The sequence below is a fragment of the Piliocolobus tephrosceles genome, chromosome 1 (assembly GCF_002776525.5).
Source record: "Piliocolobus tephrosceles isolate RC106 chromosome 1, ASM277652v3, whole genome shotgun sequence".
Classification (NCBI taxonomy): Eukaryota; Metazoa; Chordata; class Mammalia; order Primates; family Cercopithecidae; genus Piliocolobus; species Piliocolobus tephrosceles.
In genome coordinates, this window is record NC_045434.1 from 171,303,113 (window position 1) to 171,328,113 (window position 25,001).

A 25,001-nucleotide genomic window follows, 5' to 3' on the forward strand; every position below is an offset into this window, starting at 1 on the left:
CTTTTAACTTCTTCTTTTAGCTGTGAGATTAATTATTGCTTTCTATATTTTTATACTCTTAAAAATATCCAACACGGTTGCATGATGCACCCAGTGGTCAAAATGAAACCAAGCAAAAAATGACAAGTCTAATTAGAACCGGCCTTTGGCAAGCGGATCCTTGAGCAGTATCTGTACCCTTCTTGAAGTGCACTGAGAGTGTTAGCAACAAAACACACCAGAAACATCTGGATAATCATCCAGCAGCAGATTGACTGGTAGGTAGAGGGAAAGTTGAAACTGGGAAGAATCTGGCAGTGTTTTCTTTAACGTAATTGTTGAGAAAAAAACTAGAACTCTTTTCTTAGGTAACTAAACTTGAGTTGTGAATCAAATGAGAACTACAAAAAAAGAAATTAACTCTCTTTTTCTTACATATATGTGGACGTTTCAAATAGAAACATTTAAGATTCCATTTATACCAGTAAGAAATAAATAATAATTTACTTTTGATTACTCTGGGAACTGTGTAATCTTTTCATACAGCCAGGGGGTGTGAGGACATATTAGCACTGTTGGCTGATAAGAGAGAACTGGTATTAGTCCAATTTATGAGGATAGCATTTATTATGGTTTCTTGCTTAGAGATAAATTGTAAAGAGGAAGAATCTTAAATTGTATGATTACATAAAGTACGGGTAAACGTGCTATAATTTTCATGAAATAAAGTACTTATTGCTGAACAACGAAGTAAAACTTATGATAATTTAAGATGTACACAGAGTTGTATTAAGATTTTTGGAGGCCCTAAGCACTGAAAAGATTTTGATGTTCTACCACCTCTTCCTCATACAGAAATAAAAAGAAAAATAACAGAACCCCAAAATAAGAGTAAAAAAGTCCAACAAAGTTCAGATTTTTTTCCCAGGATGGCTACTTCATTGGTTTTGCTGAGATATGAAATTATTTGGCAAAGTTTTTTTTTTTCTTTTTTTAACAATCTGGTTTTGCTGATGCCCTGAAGCATATGCTTCATCTGCCTGTTGGGTAAACCAGAATTGGCAGTGCAGAGCTTAGGGTCTTAGTTCAGAAGGCATACATAAGTATTACACAGTAACCCCAATGAAAATCTAGTATTTATTGAGGGCTAGTTCACTAAAGCAGATTCAAGGGTATCCCTACCCTCAAGAAGGTTATATTCTAACATGGCTTACAAGAAAAATTCATAGTTAAATTTCTAATATATTGAGAGTGGTGCTTTCTCTTTTAACATCATAATGATAAGTACATCAAATACTGAAATACAGCCTTTATAGTTAGATATTAAATATTAACAGTCATGGAAACCTTGTGCTCCAGCAGTTCATAATCATTTAAGGAGACATAGAAATGGCTGGGCGTGGTGGCTCACACCTATAATCCCAGCAATTTGGGAGGCCGAGGTGGACGGATCACCTGAGGTCAGGAGTTTGAGACCAGCCTGGCCAACATGGTTAAACCCCAACTCCAATAAAAATATAAAAGTTTAGCTGGGTATGGTGGCTGGTGCCTGTAATCCCAGCTGCTCTGGAGGCTGAGGCAGGAGAATTGCTTGAACCTGGCAGGCAGTGGCAGCAGTGAGCAGAGATTGTGCCACTGCACTCCAGCCTGGGCGATGGATCAAGACTCCGTCTCAAAAAAAAAAAAAAAAAAAAAAAAAGACATAGAAATGTGATTTAGTCAAATTCTTCTGTGCTTTTCCCTCATTGACTCAAGTACGTACAGTATCTGATTAACTTTTGGAAATGTGTATGTGGTATTTACCATTTCTTTAACTGGTCTCAAAATCTTCCTTTTTGTTGTATTTTTAGATCAACAGAGGTACAAAACAGACTGGGCACCCCCAGGCAGCCTTTTTTGTCACTTTATAATTGTGGCTTCAGCATTTTATTTCTGAGATTCAGTGGTTTTTTTTTTTTTTCCATATAGGTACTTATTTACGAAAATTTTTTATTATTTTTATTTTATTTTATTTTTAAGACAGGTTCTCACTCTGTTGCTTAGGCTAGAGTGCAGTGGCTTGGTCATGGTCATGGCTCACTGAAGCCTTGACTTCCCAGGCCCAAGTGACCCTCCTACCTCAGCCTCCAGAGTAGCTGGGACCAAAGGCATGCTCCACCATGCCTAGATAATTTTTCTAATTTTGTGGAGATGGGGTCTTCCTATATTGGCCAGGCTTGAAAGTTCTTTCTTTTGAGATGGAGTCTTGCCCTGTCACCAGGCTGGAGTGCAATGGTGTGATCTCGGCTCACTGCAATCTCCACCTCTGGGTTCAAGCCATTCTCCTGTCTCAGCCTCCTGAGTAGCTGGGATTACAGGTGCCTGCCACCACACCCAGCTAATTTTTGTATTTTTAGTAGAGACGGGGTTTCACCATGTTGGCCAGGATGGTCTCCATCTCCTGACCTCATGATCTGCCCGACTCGGCTTCCCAAAGTGCTGGGATTACAGGTGTGAGCCACTGCGCCTGGCCTAAAAGTTCTTCTTTAAAGTAAGAACAAAAAAAGCCCAGTAAGCAACCCCACAGCCGAAAAATAATAGCAATAATTAATATTTGTATAGTGTTTCATGGTTATAAAATATGTGTGTGTTTGTGTGTGTGTGTGTATATATATATATATATATTTTTTTTTTTTTTTTTTTTTTTGAGACAGTCTTGCTCTGTCACCCAGGCAGAGTTCAGTGGTGCGATCTTAGCTCACTGCAACCTCTGCCTCCTGGGTTCAAGCGATTATCCTGCCTCAGCCTCCTGAGTAGCTGGGATTACAGGTGGGCACCACCACACCCAGCTAATTTTTGTATCTTTAGTAGGGACAGGGTTTCACCATGTTGGTCAGGCTGGTCTTGAACTCCTGACCTCGTGATCCACCCACCTCAGCCTCCCAAAGTGCTGGGATTACAGGTGTGAGCCACCGTACCCAGCCAATGCATATATTAATATTTACAACAATTCTGTGAAGTGACTATGATAATAATCCCCATATTTCAGGTGAGGGAATTGAGGCTGACAGAAATTGTAATTTAAAGTCAGTAAATAGTAGACATAGGATTTGAACTCAGTTCTTGGGGCTCCAAACCTTATACTTTTCCATTAGTTGAGAGTCCAGGGTCAGCCACTAGTATCCTAAACAACATTAAATCACTAGATGAAATACATATGTGTAGTAGCATTAGCCTTCTCATGAATTACATTATAAGCAAGAAGTATTATTTAAGAAATGGGTTATCTTAACCGAAGAATCAAGGTTACCACTACCAGTAATAAGTCAAGTTGATAACACATAGCCCTGATATGATGTAACAAGGACATATCACCTCTGCGGTATTTTACCCCAAATGCATAAACTCAGTGTAATTCTGAGAATACATTAGGCAATCCCAGATTGAGGGAGATTTTATAAAGTTCCTGACTCTTCAGAAGTGTCCACTGAGAAACTGTGACAGATTGGAAGAGGCTACTGAGACATGACAACTAAATGTAATGTATTATTAGACCATGGAACAAGAAAAGGACATTAGTGTAAAAATCCAAATAGAGCCTCTAGAATTTAACTAGTAGTATTTAGCAGTGTTAATTTCCTAGTTTTGATAGATGTACCCTGTTAAATAAGATGGTAACATTAGAGAAAAATGGGCTAAAAGCATATAGGAACATGCTGTACTGTCTTTGGAACTATTCTAAAATAATTTCAAATAAAAATTTAGTAAAATATAAATAGTGTTTATTATTTATATTGGAAATAAGGATGATATAAAAGTTTCTCTTAAAAGAACATGGAGATTCTAGAAAAACATTTGTATTTAACTGAGGCTGAGCTCCATGAACTCCTACTGTGGGCCAACTATGAGAATAGATAAATTACAATTACTTGTCTTTGCTCGTGCATGGACCAAATTTCTTTACATTTCTTTCTTTTGGTTTATGACACTTAACTGAAATTGTTTCTCTTAAGGATAGAATTCTGGAGAAGTAGAAAATGATGTTTTTCTCCTAATTCAGTATTTATTTTTCTTCCCTTCTCTTATCTGTAGTAGATAATTACTCTGGATGCTAGGTATCCAACCGGGAAGAGTTAGGCCATAGGGAAGAAACAGTGTCTTTGGGAATGGTATAAACTAAGCAGCATGGAAGGGAAATTGTACAGAGGCAACATGGTAACTGGAAAGAGCACTAATTTGACCTAGCCTTGAATCCTAGGTTTGTCACTTTGTAGCATGACTTTGAGCAAATTCTTAACTTGCCAGAGCAGCTTTATATTCTGTAAAATAGTAGTTGTAAACATTAAATGAGATAAAGTTTGTAATGTATCTGTACATAGTAGACTCCCAATAAAAATTAATAAATTCAAAAGCATTTACTATCTGTTATGTTCACAAGACTTTGCTATGTTTGCACTATGGTGAATATAAACACACATGGCATAAAGCAGTTTATAATTTCAAACTTTCAACCTTTGGGGGAGATTAAACATACATATATGGAAACCATTAGAGAAAAAAATTACAGAATTTACTGGAGCACTAAGTTGTGTTGTAAAGCTAGTAAAAGCAGTGATTAGAAAGGAGAAAGATCCTTATTGGCTTAAATTTTAGGAAAAGGGTGGTCCTGAGAAAAGCATTTAGGAATTGGTATACAGAGTAATAACTAATATGTTTGGAGAGTTTTAAGGTTTATAAGGAATTTTCATCAGCATTTTATCACTGAACATTTAAAATCACAAGTTTTATTAGCCCAATTTTAGAGATAAAGAAATAGAACCAGAGAGCCTTTGTTAAAGAGCAGAGTTAGAACTCAAACCACAATTATTGACTATTAAATGTATGTTAGTTTGATACCAATATTTTATATTTTCCATGCATTTTCATAATTGCTTTCTCGTTTATCAGAGGAAATAGTCCTGTGAGAAGCTGAAGTCAGAGAGATTAAGTGACTCATCCAAGTTCCCTCAGCTAATTATTTGGAAAAGCAGTATTAATATATGCCTGAATGTCTAGTGTGTTCATCCCATTGTTCTACATACCACATTGTTTTAATTTCCAGATGGAGAGAAAGGAAAGAAAAAGGGAGCAACATGGGATTTGAATGAGTTCTGAGGTACACATGCATCATCACAGAGAAAAACCCTCAACTTTTTAGGACTGCATTAATCCTTGGCCATATAACTAGAAACAATTATTCACCTGCCTTATACTGAGGGTGGCCTATATGAATGGAGTAACTGAATTGCCACATTTATATTATTGGTGCTGTGTTTTGCCTCATGATTCACATTTGTGCTGACTTTTGGAATTACTTTCTTTTTAGAAAATATTTATTTATTTATTTACTTTGAAACAGAGTTTCACTCTGTCACCAGACTGGGGTGCAGTGGTGTGCTCTTGATTCACACTGCAACCTCCGCCTCCTGGGTTCAGGTGATTCTCCTGCCTCAGCCTCCCAAGTAGCTGGGACTACAGGCACATGTCACCATGCCTGACTAATTTTTGTATTATTTTTAGCAGAGATGGGATTTCACTATGTTGGCCAGGCTGGTCTCAACTCCTGACCTCAAGTGATCTGCCCGCCTCGGCCTCCCAAAGTGTTGGGATTACAGGCATGAGCCACTGCCCTGGCCATGGAATTATTTTCTTAGGGATGAAAATTAAGCAAGACATTTTGATTCATGTGACTATGGAGGGTTCTATCATCTAGCTAATTCTGGTCTAAACACAGATCAATACTTAAGAGTTGTAGGCCAGCCTATTTTCACTTAAGAAAACACACAGAATAAACTCAGATCATAATACAGTGCACTTTTTTATATTCAGTGAAACTGAACAATTAAGTCATATTTCTGATTTCTCATGAATATATTCCCAGTTTATGGAGCCTAGGCCTTGCTGGGTGTAGTGGTATGGCTCACACCTGTAATCCCCACTCTCAGGAGGCTGAGGTGGGAGGATGGCTTGAGCACAGGAGTTGGAAGCCAGCCTGGGCAACATAGTGAGGCCCTGTCTCTAAAAAAGTAAATAAATAATACAAGTTTAAAAAATTCTTAAGGGAAGCCTAGGCCTTCATGCTATATGATGATTTCACTAGTTTTTATTTTAGCTCTATAGGATAAAATCACTAATCTTATTTCACATTTTCAAGCGTTTACATACTTTCCAAAGTAAGTAAATGCCCCATGACAATCCAAAAGCTGATATTTTCCCAAGTCAAGGACGAACAACTTCCACTGTCACACTCACTCTAACCTGGATGACAATTACAAACTGTCACACTTCATTGTACATAGTCTTTGGTTGTTTAGTTACAGAGGCTGTCAATTTCTGACCGTGGGTTGAAACTTTAAATAATTGGTGAATATTCCAAAATAGTTTCTTATGAAAATAAGTAGGCTGGGCGCTGTGGCTCACGCCTGCAATCCCAGCACTTTGGGAGGTCGAGGAGGATCACGAGGACAGGAGTTCGAGACCAGCCTGGCCAACATAGTGAAAAATACATAATTGCTCTAAAATATGTCTCTACTAAAAATACAAAAAAAACTTAGCCCGGCGTGGTGGCGGGCGCCTGTAATCCCAGCTACTCTGGAGGCTGAGGCAGGAGAATGGCTTGAATCCAGAAGGCGGAGGTTGCAGTGAGCCGAGATCGCGCCACTGCACTCCAGCCCGGGCGACAGTGCGAGACTCTGCCTCTAACCAACCAACCAACTAACTAACTATGTTCAAAGCTGGATTCAAGTTTTACCCCATTTCTAAGATGTCTCAGCTTAAAAAAAAAAAACAAATATAACTGCAGCAATAGAAAGGTTTTCCCTTTTTTCCCCCTTTGGAGCAACCCTATTAACTGAAGATTGTTATTTCTCGTAACTACCTTATCAATTAAAAAAAAATGCTCCTCCTCTTCTCTGGGACGAGATTTTTACCTTTCTCAGCTTCCTCCTCTTTCCCATGTCTACCAGGGCAGTCTGGTTACTTCTGGGTTATGGAGTCTGAGGATGCAGACGTCAGGGAGCTTGGGACTGGGTGTGACAGTGTGGATTCGGTTTTGACAGGTTGAGCATGAGAGACTATATGAAGTTGTATTTTGGTGGAACGTGGTAGAGAAAACGTGTATTTCCGAAATACTGTTTGTTAGACGAGTTGTAAGCGTGTGTTCAGTTGGTTTGTGGGGCTGGTGTGTATTTATGTGACTAACCACGTGAGGTGCACAATCTGGTCCCCGCCTCAGCTAGGGGGAGGCGCTATCCCGAGGCCTTTGCTTAAATCTAAACTGGAATAACCTGTTGCCAGACTTGAAGCTTCCGCAGCTGCAGGTTGCAGTCTCTGCAGCCAGCGCAGAGATCCTGGCCCGGTAGTCGCGCGCCCAGCGCTTGACAGGAGGGTGGTCACGTGGAAGCCGCAAAGCGGCGCTTTGCGACCTCGATGACAGGCAAAATGTGCGACAGCCGTGGCGCTGGCCAACCAGGGGCGGAGGCGGCGGCGGCCAGGGAGGAAGCGGAGGAGGCGGAGGCGGCAGCGGCGTTCGCCCGCCCGCCCGCTCGCTCGGTTTCTCCGCCCCCGCCGGGCTTAACGCCGCTGAAGGTAGCCGGGTGCGCGCTGTCGCAACCTGCCCTCATTCTGGCCCGCGACTGTAAGACCGGACCCACATCCAGACCAGTCTCCCTGTCCTGGCTGCTGCGACGCGGGCTCCGCAGGTTGCAGGCGAGCGGCCGGGGCGCCTGAAGGTTACCGAGTGCATGAGCGCCTAGCGCCTCCCGCGCTGCCCCGCCCGCTGGCCCGCCGGCCAGCCTGCCGGCTCGCCCGCCAGCCCCTTGGCGCCCGGCGGCGGCGGCGGCGGCGGCGACGACGGTCGCAGGAGGTACCGTCTCCCTCCCAGGTGCGCGCTTCGCTCCCGGAGCCGTGGAACTCGGCGGCCGCCATGGCGTCCAACATGGACCGGGAGATGATCCTGGCGGATTTTCAGGTGAAGTATCTGGCCCTGTTCCCCTCCCACCTCCAACCTCGTGGGTTTCCGGTGCCACAAGGGAGTCTTCTTCCCAGCGTTTGAACGCTGCAGTGGTGTGTGGTTTAGGCTTTTATACGGTGCGTGGCGTGTGTGTGTGTGTGGCGAGCTATGGAAAAGCGTATAATTTATATGCTATCATGAGTGTGTAGAATGTGTTAAGTACGGGTTGAATGGGGTTGGAGGTATTAATGACTTTTGGGTTACTATGTGTGTGGAATGTGTAGTGTTTCCTGTATGGTGTAGGGGAACGTGTAGAATTTTTGTTTTAATTGGTGTGGGACCATTAAGCATGGGATGTTTTGGGTTCTATGGGGAGAGATGTATGGAGTGTGAGCGTGAAGCGTGTGGTGTTATGGGCGTGGTATATTTATATTGTATTAAGGGAAGAGTAAAAAAGCAGAATGATGAGATGGCGAGGGTAATAGCAATGGGGTACTGAGGTCCTTTTCAAAGAGGAGTAAACAATTGAGACTTTGCCTTATTGGAATCTTTGGAGGGTAAGAAGATAACGAGGAGACAGATAAGACTGTATATTCCAGAGTATCTCTGCAATGAATTCACAAGCTTAATAAATTACCTCTTCATATTTGCGGATTCCCCTCCTCTACAGACTTGAATTGCTTGGTTGGTGTCCTTTCTCCAGGAATACTTTAAAGGATAAGTAAAGGCTGTTCTCTTAATAAACCCAGCTGTAGTGCCACTGACATGTAAGTACCTTAGGGAGGCCCTTTGAAAGTAGAACTGTATGCATTGTGAAAGACTTGGAGCTAGAACTAATGTCCTGTGACCGCTACCTTTGCCTTTTGATGTTTGGTGAAGAAATTATTTTAGTGAGATATTTTTAGTCATTTTGGCATCAACTTAGAAGCTACTGTCAAGTATAGGCAGACTTTTCCCTCTTTAATACTCATCATTGCACAGGGTCTAACACTAGCATAGTAGGCAGTATTTTTCCTTACTGAAATTTTGTTGGGCTGTTCTCTCTCTCCCTGTTGTATTAAGTTCCTTATTTTTTTAAAATTAATTAATTTTTTTTGAGACGGAGTCTCGCTCTGTCGCCCAGGCTGGAGTGCAGTGGCATGATCTCTGCTCGTTGCAAGCTCTGCCTCCCGGGTTCACACCATTCTCCTGCCTCAACCTCATGAGTAGCTGGGACTACAGGCGCCTGCCAACACACCCGGCTAATTTTTTGTATTTTTAGTAGAGACAGGGTTTCACCCTGTTAGCCAGGATGGTCTCCATCTCCTGACCCGTGATCTGCCCGCCTCAGCCTCCCAAACTGCTGGGATTACAGGCGTGAGCCACTGTGCCCGGCCCTTATTTTTACAAATTAACGTTCAGATAACCATTTTCAGAGTTTGCTATTTTGGTTACCCAGTGGAATCTGATATACAGGTATTAGGAATATGCATATATCTACACTTTTATTAAACCATAACCTCTAAACTAATAAAGGAGGATCCTTAAAATAAAAGTTGACCATAAGATTTTGATGTTTTGTAGGTTTAGGATTAGCCTCAGGCTTTTTGCCTGCCTAAATTTAAAAAATTTTTTCAATTAATTAGATTTTTTAGAGATGGGCCTCGCCATGTTGCCCAGGCTGGTCTTGAACTCCTGGGCTCAAGTGACCTACCCGCCTCAGCCTCTGAAAAGTGCTGGGATTACAGGTTTAAGCTGCCACACCCAGCCCTGCCTAAGTTTTTCATCACTGTCTTTTTGTTTTGTTTTTGTTCTCCAGTTCTTTTATCTAATGTGGAATGCACTGTTTGAAAAAGGACTCTATATTTCTAGGTGTAGTTTTACCATGTTAAAAAATTGTCTTCTGATTTCCCTTTATAAGGTAATTATAACTTTGTTTTGATTTTGCCTTTTTATCTCTAATAACTTGCATCTGCTTTCTGTTTTTTGTGTGTGACAATTATTATGCTTAACTGTTAACCTTATATTGGCTAAAGGACAGGAAATTTAGGCTTCTTGTACTCAGGCAAAGCAAGATTTTCCAGGGATTTTGGTTTGGAAATGAAAATGATAATTTTGATCACATTAATAAGATGGGGATAAGTTTTTCTCTTCAGACCAATGGTAATGCTATACACAATTGTTTAAAAATGGGGAAAATAGAATAGCATATGTAGTGAACAATTGTTTGCCTAATAATTTTATGTTGTCAAATAGGTAAAACAATGTTATTGATAGAAGAAAAAATTATTTGGAAAACTACACACATTAAACACATTAGCCATTTGTGTGTTTAGGAACCTGGAGTCCTCTTACAAATGATGGTCTTAGTAAAAAATGATTTTTCTTCCTGTTTTTCATATTATTTAAATTTTTATAGGATTAACTTAAAAGTAAACATTTATTCAGTTATAAGAAAACCAGGTGATTTATTTATTTACTTACTTATTTTTTCTGAGACAGAGTTTCACTCTTGTTGCCCAGGCTGGAGTGCAATGGCATGATGTCGGCTCACTGCAACCTCCGCCACCCGGGTTCAAGTGATTCTCCTGCCTCAGCCTCCTGAGTAGCTGGGATTACAGGCATGCACCACCATGCTCAACTAATTTTGTATTTTTAGTGGAGACGGGGTTTCTCCATGTTGGTCAGGGTGGTCTCAAACTCCTGACCTCAGGTGATCCACCTGCCTAGGCCTCCCAAAGTGCTGGGATTACAGGCATGAGCCACCACACCTGGCCTCAAGTAATTTATTTTAAGGATTGCAGCTTAAGACTTGGCATATGGATACTTGGATGACACTGGTTTCTTCTGTAACTGGGCAAATAAATTTCCTCACCAAAAGTGAATATGGGTAAAATTACATGTTTATATCATATGATTGTGAGACTCAGTAATAGTTTGAGAGCTCAGTATTGTCTTTGTAGAAAAGACATAAATTTCCAAATTTGATTAAAATTCAAAAATGAATCACATTTTGATCATTGCTAGATAGTGTGTCTAAATGTGGAAAAACCTTTGAGAAAGATTTTTGTGTTTTTTTTTTTGACTATTTCAAGTCAATAGAGAAAAGAATTCTGTTGAAATCAGTGAAGTGGTGATAAATAGTGGGTGGAATATTACAGCTCAGACTTAATGGGATAGATTTAGAATATTATAGATGGGTGAATTTATTCCAAAGCAAATATTACTCCAAATTGTCCTCTAAGAAAATCCTCCCCCAATCTGTTAATGAAAAAAAAAAATTGTGGTACAATCTTTATAAAATTTACCATTTTAGCCATTTTAAAGTCTACAGTTCAGTGGCATTAAGTACATTCATTTTGCTTTGCTACTATCACCACCGTCCATCTCCAGAAAGCTTTTCGTCTTGCAAATCTGTTACCATACTTATTTAACAATAAGTCCTTGTATCCCTCTCTCCTCAGCCCCTGGCAACCACCATCCTACTTTCTATCTCTGAATTCGACTATTCTATTAATAGGTACCTCATATAAGTGGAACATACAGTATTTGCCCTTTTTCATGACTGGCTTATTTCACTTAGCATAATGTGCCCAAGATTCATACGTGTTAGCATGCATCAGGATTTTATTTCTTTTAAAGGCTGAATAATGTTCCATTGTGTGTATATACCATGTTTTGCTTATTCTTTCACCTTCCATGGACATTTAGGTTGTTTCTACCTTGTAGTTTTGTGAATCATGCTGCTATAAACATTGGTGTACAGATTTATGTTCCAGCTTCTGCTTTCAATTCTTTTGCATATATACCCAGAAGTTGAATTGCTGGACCACATAGTCATTCTATTTTTAATTTTTTGAGGAACTGTCATATTGTTTTCTATAGTGGCTGCACCACCAAAATTTTGAATGGAGAGAATGTCAGCATCCTATTTAATTATTTTAAAAATAAGATTTAGAGCTGGGCACGGTGGCTCACGCCTGTAATCCCAGCACTTTGGGAGGCCAAGGTGGGGCGGATCATGAGGTCAGGAGATTGAGACCATCCTGGCTAACATGATGAAATCCCATCTCTACTAAAAATGCAAAAAATTAGCCGGGCATGGTGGCGGGTGCGTGTAGTCCCAGCTACTCAGGAGGCTGAGGCGGGAGAATGGTGTGAACCCGGGAGGCAGAGCTTGCAGTGAGCCTAGACCGCGCCACTGCACTCCAGCCTGGGCGACAAAGCAAGACTCCATCTCAAAAAAAAAAAAAATGAGAAAGTTTACAAGTAATTCATGGATTTCATATGATTCATATATCTTGTTTACATCAAAGACAAAATGTTTCATATTTCTTTTTTTTCTTTTTATTATACTTTAAGTTCTAGGGTACATGTGCATAGCGTGCAGGTTTGTTACATATGTATACTTGTGCCATGTTGGTGTGCTGCACCCATCAACTCGTCAGCACCCATCAATTCATCATTTATATCAGGTATAACTCCCAATGCAATCCCTCCCCCCTCCCCATGATAGGCCCCGGTGTGTGATGTTCCCCTTCCCGAGTCCAAGTGATCTCATTGTTCAGTTCCCACCTATGAGTGAGAACATGCGGTGTTTGGTTTTCTGCTCTTGTGATAGTTTGCTAAGAATGATGGTTTCCAGCTGCATCCATGTCCCTACAAAGGACGCAAACTCATCCTTTTTTATGGCTGCATAGTATTCCATGGTGTATATGTGCCACATTTTCTTAATCCAGTCTGTCACTGATGGACATTTGGGTTGCTTTAAGTCTTTGCTATTGTGAATAGTGCCGCAATAAACATACGTGTGCATGTGTCTTTATAGCAGCATGATTTATAATCCTTTGGGTATATACCCAGTAGTGGGATGGCTGGGTCATATGGTACATCTAGTTCTAGATCCTTGAGGAATTGCCATACTGTTTTCCATAATGGTTGAACTAGTTTACAATCCCACCAACAGTGTAAAAGTGTTCCTATTTCTCCACATCCTCTCCAACACCTGTTGTTTCCTGACTTTTTAATGATTGCCATTCTAACTGGTGTGAGATGGTATCTCATTGTGGTTTTGATTTGCATTTCTCTGATGGCGAGTGATGATGAGCATTTTTTCATGTGTCTGTTGGCTGTATGAATGTCTTCTTTTGAGAAATGTCTGTTCATATCCTTTGCCCACTTGACATATACTGTATGCTAGACATTATTATTGGTGCTGAGAATATAGCATTGGATAATGGAGGCAAAAACTTCTTCTGCTTTTACTAAGCTAACTTCCCAGTTAAGGAAAATAGACATTAAACAAGTAAATAAGTAAAATACATTTTAAGGGAATGTAACATTCCCATATCTATTTCCTACCCCAAGTACTGTAGCGATTTCATGTTTTTAAGAACATTTTTAGTAAAGTTAAAGAGGCCTAACTAGAGTTTATACAGGGACCATGCATGCTATAAATATTGGATGTGTTATTTATTGATGAATTCATAAATTTATTGTGAATATAGTGTAGACATATAAAAGTGTTTGATGCAAATTAGTGTTTGAAACTTTCAGCTGAAGAGACATTTTGTCTTTTGATTCTATACCAATCTCTCCTGTTGAATTGCCTTGTGGTTGGAATATCACTTTGTCACCCACTGTAATAGCTGCCACTAAAGTCCTTGCTATTGCTGCCACTGATGATGGTCTCTGGTTATTCTCTCTACTTTTCTCTTTGTTTTTATTCTGTTCTCTTACTATGTCTTTTGCTTCTTCCGCAGATAAACTCTGATAGATACCACTGACCAAATAGAATAACTTTTCGCTTTCTTATGTGGTAGAAGTACCAATCACAACTAGGGAGGTTTAATCAACTGGTTTTCTTTTCACTACCAGGTCTATTTGAAATAGGTGTCTGTCCTAGGTAAAATGCAGCTGATTTGGAAGAAGCCAAAATATTAATCAAATAATAACCAAGTGGTAGTGGCAATTACAGACACACAGCTTCTAAGTAATATGTTTGTATTTAAAGAAATAAAATAGTCCAAATTCTGGAAAATAAACCCTATAATATAAAACTGATTTTGGGTTGCTGGGTGAGAAGCTTCATCCTTCCCGTGAATAATTTTTCTGTGTGGAACTTTCCAGTTTAGTTTTTATGATGCAGATGTCTTCTACTGGGCAGACATGACACCTTTTCACTGAGCCATGTAGATCAGCACAGGGTTAAGAATATGACACACCTATCCTTATATGAGTTAGAAATGTTTATATTTATTAACACATTTCTTGAAATATCTTCAGTTTTTGTTTACTTCTGATTTTGCATATCACAGACTTTCTGTAAAAATTTTCTAGTATATTATCAAGAAGATAATAAATATAAATCATCTATTAAAAAAAAATCAGATCTGAGCAAATGAATTTAGAATTTGGAATATTTGACCAAAAATCAGTGTTACATGTACATAGTGTTAACATAGTATGTTACTGATAAAGGAATGACTAGAGTAGTACACCCACAGTTCTTGCTAGCTAGAGCCAGAAGGGGGTGTAAAGGAATTTCCTGGGTTTAAAAAAGCAGGCAGCGTTTGAATCATGACTTTCCCCCTACCCCCCTTAATGGTTTTGTGATAAAGAGATGCATTCAGGTGAAAGTTCCAAGTCTTTTAGTAACTATAGAATAACTGTTCTTTTTGTAATTGTAGAATTCTTTAACTTTTTTTTAAGTTGAAGTGGAGAACATGAATCATTTGGTCTCAAACAAACTTTTGAGACCCTATTTGGTTTGCTTACATATGTGAAAATAGTTATCCAAATAATTGCGATTGCTATCAAATAATTTCAATAATATCAGTTACTTCTTTTGGTCTAGAGTCTTCTCCTCCTTAACCTCTTTTTTTTGGCGAGACAGGGTCTTACTCTGTCACCCAGGCTGGAGTGCAATGGAGTGATCACTGCAGCTTTGAACTTTTGGGCTCAAGTGATCCTCTCACCTCATCTTCCTGAGTAGGTGGAACTACAGATGTGTGCCACCAAGCCTAGCTAATTAAAAACAAATGTTTAAGCCAGGCATGGTGGCTCACACCTGTAATTTCAGCACCTTGGGAGGCCGGGGCAGGTGGATCACTTGAGGTCAGGAGTTTAAGACCAGCCTGGCCAAGATGGTGAAACCTCGTCTCTTCTAAAAACACACACAGAAATTAGCTGGGCATGGTGGCTGGTGCCTGTAATCCCAGCTGTGGGAGTTTGAGGCAGGAGAATCACTTGAACCTGGGAGGTGGAGGTTTCAGTGAGCCAAGATCATTTCACCTCACTCCAGCCTGGATGACAGACTAAGACTCTGTCTCAAAAAAAATCAATTTTTTTTTTTTTTTTTTTAGAAACAGGGTCTTTTTATGTTGCCCAAGCTGGTCTTGAACTGGCCTCGAGTGATCCTTCTGCCTCGGCTTCCAGAGTGCTGAAAGTATAAGCATGAGCCACCACACTTGGCCTGGTGTTACCTGTTTTTGTATTTATGTTTCTCTGTTGCTGTTAATACAGAGGCAGACATCATAGCTGCACTCAAGAAAGAAAAAGAACAACTGTCACTAGCAGTTAATACTTGTTTTAGACCTCTGAGAAGCCCTATCTGCCTTGCTAAAAAAGTATTCTTGGCTGGGCATGGTGGCTCATGCCTATAATCCCAGCACTTTGGGAGGCCGAGGTGGGTGGATCATGAGGTCAGGAGATTGAGACCATCCTGGCTATCAGGGTGAAACCCCGTCTCTGCTAAAAAACAAAAAATTAGCCAGGCGTGGTGGCAGGTGCCTGTAGTCCCAGCTACTCGGTAGGCTGAGGCAGAAGAATGGTGTGAACCCGGGAGGCGGAGCTTGTAGTGAGCCTAGATCGTGCCACTGCACTCCAGCCTGGGTGACAGAGTGAGACTCCATCTCAAAAAAAAAAAAAAAAGTATTCTTTCTGGATTTAGTGCCATTGGTCATAGATTAAGAGTCCCTTTATTTCTTCTCTAATTTGGCATTGATTTGATGTTATTTTCAGTTATGTTTTCTGTACCACACAAATGTGCTTTTGTTTCTCACCCCTAGTCTTTCCAGCTAATAATAATTTTTGCTGCCTAAATTGCTTTACGAATTTTCTTTTCTTTTCTTTTCTTTTTTTTTTTTTTGAGACGGAGTTTCGCTTTTGTTTCCCAGGCTGGAGTATAGTGGTGCGATCTTGGCTCACTGCAACCTCTGCCTCTTGGGTTCAAGCGATTCTCCTCCCTCAGCCTCCCAAGTAGCCGGGATTAGTGGCGAGAACCACTATGCCCAGCTAATTTTTGTACTTTTAGTAGAGATGGGGTTTCACCATCTTGGCCAGGCTGGTCCCAAACTCCTGACCTCAGTTGATCTACCCACCTTGGCTTCCCAAAGTGCTGGGATTACAGGCATGAACCTCCACATCTGGCCAAATTTTCTTGTATTGGGTTATCACCATGGGTCTTTGAAACTTTTCTTTGCATATGAGCTTCTTTTTGAAGTATGGACTTTTCTGTTGCATACTGGTAAGTCACTTATGTTGAGTGACACATAAGTAGTTTCTGTCCCTTTATAACATTTTCTCTTTCTAAACGAAGTTGTGAATCTCACTTCTTTCTTTTTTAGTTTGACACGGAGAAATATCGTCTACAAAAGACAATAACAGACTGTGTGAGTAGAAATGGTATTGATCCAAACAGATATCTTTTGTGATGTTGCGGATTAGGGACCAAACTAAGTATCCATGGAATATCATATTTCATTCCTGGGAGCAAGTAATCTTGTTACCTGTCCTTTCTTTCCTTTCTCCTCTGTTCTGTTTATTTATTAGAGAGACAAGTCATGTTGTTTTAGTATTTGGGTTGTAGGTCCTTGGGAAAATAAGGTTTTTGCATGTAGAATAAAGTTTAATGGTTAGCAGTTAAGGACATGGACTTTGGATTCAGACCACTTGTATTTAAATCACAGCCCTACCACTGACTCTTCAGGTGATCTTTGACAAATCACTTCACACCCCTCTGCCTCAGTTTCCCTATATGAAAAATAAGTTAGCATATGTAAAGTGATTAGAAAAGGTGTCTGACGTAGAAAGTGTTCAATAAATTTTAGCTGTTTTTTTTTTTTTTTTTTTGACAGTTTTAAGGTATGTACTTGTTCTCTGTAGGGAACTTCAGAGATCATCTGTTTGAAGCTTATCAGTTTTCCCTTTGTGGAAATTGAGACCCAGAAAAGAGAAGTGACTTGTACAAGGTCATAGGTTGGTTTGAAACAGTGTTTGTTTGTTTGTTTGAGACAGGGTCTCATTTGGCCACCCAGGCTGGAGTGCAGTGATGTGATCTTGGCTCAGTGCAACCTCCATCTCCCAGGTTCAAGCAGTTCTCTTGCCTTAGCCTCCTAAGTAGCTGGAATTACAGGCATGTGCCACCACACCCAGCTAATTTTAAAAATATTTTTAGTAGAGATGGGGTTTCACCATGTTGGCCAGGCTGGTCTTGAACTCCTGACTTCAAGTGATCCGCCCGCCTCGGCCTTCCAAAGTGCTGGGATTTCAGGTGTGAGCCACTTTGCCTGGCTGAAACAAATATTTTATAAAGGCACATATAAGAGTGTTCATTTTCTAGCTAATTTGTCAGCTTGGAGTTCTTGGAGAAAACAAAACCTGCTCTTTAGAAATTTCTCCAAATGAGGAAACTTACATATAAAATAAATTAACAGTGCCTGGCTATCATGTAGTAGACCTTCAGGAAGGAAGGAAGAGAAAGGTGGCACTTTGTCTATTCCTTGTTTACCGTTTAGTGCCATGCTTCTGTGTTCACAGGTGTTCAAAAGCCTTGGAATGCACATAGTGTCTCTAGATTAGCTGAGCGTGATTGAGTTGATGCCTGTTGTTTGCTTGACTGGTTTTATGGACCTTGTAGATCAGGGGTCAGCAAAATATATCTTGCAGGCCAGCGGCCTGTTTTTATAAATAAGGATTTATTTCAGCATAGCCATACCCCTTCATTTACCTTTATCTGTGGTGGTTTTCTTGCTACAGTGACAGAGATGAGTAGTTGAGACAGATTTTAATGGCCTTAAAAGCCTAAAATATTTACTGTCTGGGCATTTAAGGTAAAGTTATTTCCCTCCTCTCCCCTTGAAACCAGTACTTTTCTAGGTTTTAGTAAATTCAGAGGGCTGGAATGTTTGAATGCCTGCTAGGTGGCAATATGTGGTTACACCTCCATAAGGGGCAGTTGTTAGAGCATTGTACTTAGGTAGACTGGCTGTAGCTGTTGTTTTTTTGTTTTGTTTTAGGTTTTCTAAGCTGTGGTTCTTTGAGAAAGTCATTTACCCTTTATGGGCTTCATTTATTCAGTCTATAAAATGGTGATCTGGGACAGCTGTGGTGGTTCCCACCTGTATTCCCAGCACTTTGGGAAGAAGAGGCAGGGGGATCACTTGAGGCCGGGAGTTTGAGATCAGCTTGGACAACATAACAAAATCCTGTTCCTACAAAAAAAAAAAAAAAAAAAAATTTTTTTTTTTTTTTTTAATTAGCTGGATGTGGTAGCATGTGCCTGTAGTCCTAGCTACTCAGGAGGCTGAGGTAAGATGATGTGATTGCACCACTGCACACCAGCCTGAGTAGGTGACAGAGAGACCCTGTCTGGAAAAAAAAGAATGGTGATTTGTGTAGAGCCATATGTACCTGTAAGCAGAAGATTGGACTAGATCGGGCCAAATAGAATCCAGAGAATCACTTGGCAGCAGTGGGACTGAGGACAATCAATTGTAATTCAGATAACTGACCTAGATTAGGGGTCGGAAGATTACAGCCCGAGGGCCAAACCACCACCTTTTTTTGTAAATAAAGTCTTATTGGAATATAGTCATGCATGTATGTTTACATGTTGTCTCTGGTTATTTTTGTCCTTAATAGCAGAGTTGAGTAGTTGACTGCATGTCCTGCAAAGCCTAAAATGTTTACCCTGCTCCTTTTAGGAGAGTTTGCTGATCCTTGATCTAGATCAGTGGTTTTCAACCGAGGGTGATTTCTGTCCCCCGGGGGACATTGGGCAATGTCTGGAAACACTTTGGTTGTCACAGCTTTGGGCTGCTACTGGCATTTAGTGCACAGAAGCAAAGGATGCTGCTACACATTCTGTAATGCACAGGCATCCCCTGATAGTAAAGAATTTTCTGGCTCAAAATGTTGACAGTATTTATTGGAGAATCCTGATTTAAACCAATAGTTCTCAAACTTTAGTTTGCATGAGAGTAATTTGGAGGGCTTGTTAAACCACAGGTTGCTGGATCCCCACCTCAGAGTCTCTGACTCAGTGGGTCTGGTGTAGGGTCTGCAAATTTGCATTTTTACCAGGTTTGCTGGTTATGCCGATACTTCTGATCCAGGGACTACACTTGAGAATTGCTGAGCTAGATGACTTTTGAAATTCCATCCATTCCTATGATTCTTTGATTTTGTGATCTTAAGTACTGTTCCATTTCTACGACTTAGCAAAATGGTTTTATGATATGGTTTGGATGTTTGTCCCTTCCAAATCTTACATTGAAATGCGACCTCCTAAGTTGGAGGTGGGTCCTAGAGGTAGGTATTGGATCATGGGGGTGGATCCCTCATAAATGGCTTAGCATCATCCCCATGGTGATGAGTGAATTCTTGCTCAGTTAGTTCATGTGAGATCTGATTGTTTAGGAGTCTGGGGCCGAGTGTGGTGTCTCACGCCTGTAATCTCAGCACTTTGGGAGGCCAAGGCGGGTGGATCACTTGAGGTCAGGAGTTTGAGACCAGCCTGGCCAACATGGTGAAACCCCACCTCTACTAAAAATACACCAGGCGTGGCAGCGTGCACTTGTAGTCCCAGCTACTTGGGAGGCTGAGGCATGAGAATCACTTGAACCTGGGAGGCAGAGGTTGCAGTGAGCTGAAATCATGCCACTGCAGTCCAGCCTGGGCAACAGAGCAAGACTCTGCCTCAAAAAAAAAAAAAAAAGAAAAGAAAAGAAAAATAAATAAGAGTCTGAGATCTTCACCCTTTTCTCTCTCTCTGGCTCCCTCTCGCCATGTGATAGTCTGGCTTGACTGTGAGAGGCCGTCTCCTGCTTTGCCTTATACCATGATTGTAAGCTCCCTGAGGCCCTCACCAGAAGCTAGCAGATGCTGGCACCGTGTTTTCTGTATAACTTGAGAACCATGAGCCAACAAACCTCTTTTCTGCATAAATTACCCAGCCTGAGTTTTTTTATGGCAACACAAGAATGAACTAACAGAGTATATCTCAGTATACTGATGCTTGATACTTAGGCTGTTTCATGTTTTTTGGATCCTTACTTTTCATGTTCCTTTGGAAAGTTTCTATTTCTCTTTCAAAACCACCTCCTACCTTTTGCTTGTAACATTCATACCTTGTACCCAGTTAGGGTTAATAGTTTCTTGTGTATTTTGTACATATCTCTTCTTTTGAGTCTTATGTTAGATTGTCAGTGATCAATTTACATGTTTCTTTCTCCTACTGTCAGCTCTGAGGGGGGAGCAACTGTCTGGATCTTAACTATCTGTTCCTACAGTATCTAGTGAAAGGTACTCAGCGACTATTTACTGAAGGAATATTCTTAGTTTAGGCTGTTATGGTACAAATGGAATAGGATTGTAAATTTTTATGTATTTTTGATATCTGTCATTGACATGATTTTGAATAATGAAATCTGTCCTTGGGAAAATAAAGATTTGACTAAATCAAGGGTTATAACTTTAAAGTGACGCATATGCAGAGAAGTACAAAACACTTCTGCTCTTGTTCAGCTTTTATTGAGGGGCTCAATAAGATGTGATAAAATATAGGCCTTGAGGCCAAGAACTTTGTAAAAATTGAATGCTGCTACTGAATTTGCTGTTTTATTCACTCTTCCTGATTGTAATTTCACTCTCAAATGGTTTTTAAGGCATACATTTTATTTTCAAGTCAAAATTGTTCACCATGTTAAATCACTAGTCATTGACTTAAGGTGGGATAATTTTTTTGAGATAATTTCAAAAAGCCATCTGGTAAAATTAACAGAGTAATTACACCTGGCTTTATATTTACTTGTGGTTATGGGGAATAATAGAGATAAGAAGAATTAGATGTCAGATTGTGGTAAAGGAAGAAGGAAGAGTTTTCAGATTATGTACACCTTAATGGCTTTCAGGTTGAGTTTGAGTCACCTAGTTTTTCTCTTTGCAGTTCGTCCTGGCTCCCTGGATTCTTTAATGATTGAGCTATAATAGAAGAGTGTTAGTAGAGGAAAGCTTCTTCTCTTTTGCCCTCCCCATTCTCTTTTTCACTAAAGGAAAGTAGTGGTTGAATTTGTTTTTTAAAATCCATTTTAGATGTATCCTTTCTTTAATAGGGAAGGAGTAATAACATTAACTTCTAGCTTTTGATTACTTTGTATATGTCAGGTACTATGCTAGGCTCTTAACATCTAATCTTTACAGTGATCTTTTATTGGGCTATAGTGATATGGTTCTCCATGCATGGTTTCTGTATATCTTCTCACCAGAGACACTGAATGCCTTTGTTTCTATCTTTCCAAAGATTTTTGTATTCTGAACAGCCTTGAAAGGCAGAGATAATGTCTCCCTCTTGGGTGAATGGAGGTAGGCATACTTTCCCCTATAAAAGATTTGGGTTCTTTAGGCTGTGAGTTCCTCTTCTGTATTGCATTCCACTGCATATGCAGGTATCACTTGGCCTATTTTGTGTTGCCCTATAGGAAATGGGACTGGAGAACCAGCACAAGAACATGCTGATACTTTGACTACTAATATTGCTGTGAATCATAAAGTTCATTGTCTCTGACCTGGGAGTCAATGTCTTCTGCCAGCATCCATGAAACTGGCAGACTAAGTTGTTAGCTTGCTAGTAGGATAAAACTCAGATCCTTTAGTTTTTAAGTTTTGGCAGCAAGGATGGATGTTGGCAGACACATGACATTCTGGAAGAAGAAAGATGAGGGTGTCTTCAACGGTTGGTTAACAGAATTTGAGGGAAGTCCTTGGGAATTGGTAGAAACATGTTGACCAAATTAAGTGGTTCTCTACTTTATTGCCTGTTAATGGTAAGATATTGGGGAAGTGGTTACAGACTGAGTTCCAGGACATAGGTTCAAAGACAGCTGCCTGAATATTCCTCCTGTTGTTGCCAACTCTCCTTTGGGTGGGAAGTATATTTTTCACCAATCTGGAGGTCACCCTCAAATCCTCCCCAGTGTAACAACTAGGCAGATGTGTCCTGGTTGGGCAAAATCTTCTGTTCCCTTTCAGACAAGAGTTACAGATGTATGTGTACCTACACTGAGTGTGAAAGGAGGCAAATTTGTAACTTACGTGGGCAGAAAAAAAAGTTGTTAGAATTTTGCTTTGCCTGAGAGATGGAGTGTATAATGTCTTATGGCTCAGCCCCTCTGGAGGAAACTTTAATTCCCACTTTACTGTCTGAAGCAAAGCCGTCGGCTCAGTGGGGTCATTAATTCATAGAGGTTTCACCTTAAACCTGCTCCTGGTTTGCTGATGATTTAGTCAAGCTGAAAGCTTACTGTGTCTGCTTGACTTTTCGGGCTGTTCAACCTCTGTACTAGCTATGCAGACTGATAATGGATGTGATTGCTCTGTTCTCTGGACAGAACTCAGAGAACTCAAGGCTTTTTTTTTCAAGGCTTTTCTCATAGCTCTGATTGGTACTCTCCTTGATGAAACTTGTTATATTTCTACTGACTTTTGCCTGTTGCTAATGGCCTAGCTCTTTGGTCTGCCACTTGGAAAGCTTTAGACTGGCAAGTTAAAGGCAGCTTTCATTAAAGCTGTGAACTATGAAAACAAATTATACTTGCTGATCAAACCATCTGGATCAGTCATCTAGATGCCCTTAGTAAGGGCCTGTCTTCTGATGAAGCCCACTGGAATCAAGCTTCTGATTGAGTGTACACTGCCCAGAGCTGTGTTCATTATATTGGATATGATGAATATCAACCATCATAAACTGGACACAAAGCAAAGGACTGTGACACAGAGGGTACCATTACATGCCAGACTTGTGCCTTTTGCTAAAAGTTTAACCGTTTGTCACATGATGAGAGAAGCTGGTGGCATGGGATGTGGCTCCTGCTTGCTCCTGGCAGGTTGAATACATTGGACCTTTGACCTCCCTCTCATAGCCAACTTCCTATCAGTAGTGCCTCATTGCCGTTGACCTTTTTTTGTGGTTTTGATGTTGCTGTTCTAGTCCAATCAGCTGGCTCTGGCCACACCATCGTAACCCTAGAAACTAATCTGTGTTACGCTTTTGGCTTTCTGGACTGTTTGCAGTGTAACAGTAGTGCACCTTTTATTGTACAAGCCACTCAGCAGTGAACTGATTGTCAAGGTATTTGATGCTTCCATGCTCCCTACCGTTCGTAGGCATCTGGTATGTGGATAAACATTGAATATTGGAATAGCTTCTTCAAAAATTGACTCAACAATTCCTGATTCTACATCCTTCACCTCTCCTTGATTCACACACCTTACTTAGAAAGCCAGTTTTACCACTGCTTGTAGCCGTCCCCAGAAAAGGATCACCTCATCTTGATCACTCCTGAGTAATAATCAGAATGGAAGGGGTGGGAGGTTTTATAGCCCTATTTTGAGAATTCAGGATTCCACCCTGACCAGTTTAGGCGTGATGTTTCTTTCCCCCTCCAGTAACAAACCAAGGCCAACCTGGTTGGCATCTATCTTCTTTGTGGCAGCTAGGCCAAAAGATGGCTTAAGGAATTCATAATTATTGTTCAGTTACCTGGATTCTCTTGTTGCATTGATATTATTCTAGGTCATCAGGATAGTCACTATTTGGTTGAGTATACTGCTTGCTGGGTCTCTGTATGGTAGACAGTGGGGGCCATAATAGGTTTCTGTAGGTTTTATACAAATTCCCTTGACCCTCGTGTGCCTGACATTTCCAGATGAAAGGTCTGGGTGTTGTGAGTAAAAGATAACTGGGAAAAAGGTAAAGTTATAGCTACTGGAATGGGACATACTGATTTTGTAGCAATGGACAGAGAGCAGCAATCCTGACACTTGGTGGAAGGACCACCTTAGACCCCAGGAGGTTTAGAGAAGGGAAAGACATTAATGTTCATTTTCTTTCAGAATCACCCTTGAAGCCTTCCTCATAAAGGAAAACACTCTGGTGCAGCTCCTTCAAACTGTTGCTATCACATGAAGTTTAGCTGACTGCTGGGTCTGCCATCCCCCATGGCTCTGATCATGATTTGTCTTTCCCTGTAAACTTACTGGGAGGTCTACTGGAAATAGCAGTGGTTGGCTCCAGGTCATGTACCTTCCATGCAAAACACCTGCAAACACTTCTTTACTCCCATCTCATCAACTTCACTCAGATTCTGTGGGATAGATTTTGGCCACCAGGATTATGGCCTGGACAAACGGGACAGATTGGACTGACTGCCATCATTCAGTCCTTTCAAAAACAAGGACTAGACTCAATGTTTTGAACTGAACAGGGTGGGAACCTTGTGCTGGGACACAATTTGACAATGCCTCCTTGGCTGATGTAGGTCCTCCTTGGAAAGACCTAGTGATTCTAAACAACTTTCTCTTTTCTGGTGTACCATGTGTGTCCTTGGGACTGTACTTCTTTTGTGTAACCCAGGTATTAGCTTATCTCCCTTCTAGAAACATGGATCTTCCTCCACCTTTGAATGTTGAAGGAAACACCATTAAATCTTGTAGCCTTTAGAAAACTGTGGAGATCTCTCTAAAATGAGGCCATCCTTGCTTGCTTGGGGAAGCTTCCTGGAGTGATAACTGATTTGTTATTTAGGCACACCCTGTGAACAATTATCTGTGTAAGGGAGTCATTCAATTAGACTAGGCAGTGCAAAATTCATTCCTGACTTTTTTTTTTTTTTTTTTTTTTTTTTTTTTTTTTTTTTTTTTTTTTTTATTATACTTTAAGTTCTAGGGTACATGTGCATAACGTGCAGGTTACATATGTATACATGTGCCATGTTGGTGTGCTGCACCCATCAAC

At 40.5% G+C, this 25,001-nt stretch overlaps 1 protein-coding gene across 4 annotated transcripts in view; it reads left to right on the plus strand.

The window, feature by feature from the left end:
- FAF1 (Fas associated factor 1) overlaps positions 1-25,001 on the plus strand; it is a 558,082-nt gene that overhangs the window by 823 nt on the left and 532,258 nt on the right. Inside the window, exon 2 of one of the 4 annotated variants that reach the window (XM_023189044.2) lies at positions 95-257. The exons of 1 other annotated variant lie outside the window; for it this stretch is intronic. Coding sequence is in view for 1 of the 3 variants with exons in the window: in XM_023189038.1 (XP_023044806.1) it covers positions 7,922-7,966 (45 nt within the window). In the remaining 2 variants the exon portion in view is untranslated. Of the gene's footprint in view, positions 1-94; positions 258-7,465; positions 7,967-25,001 lie in introns of those variants that run through there. 2 more of the 4 variants (XM_023189038.1, XM_023189029.1) reach the window with 2 other exon arrangements.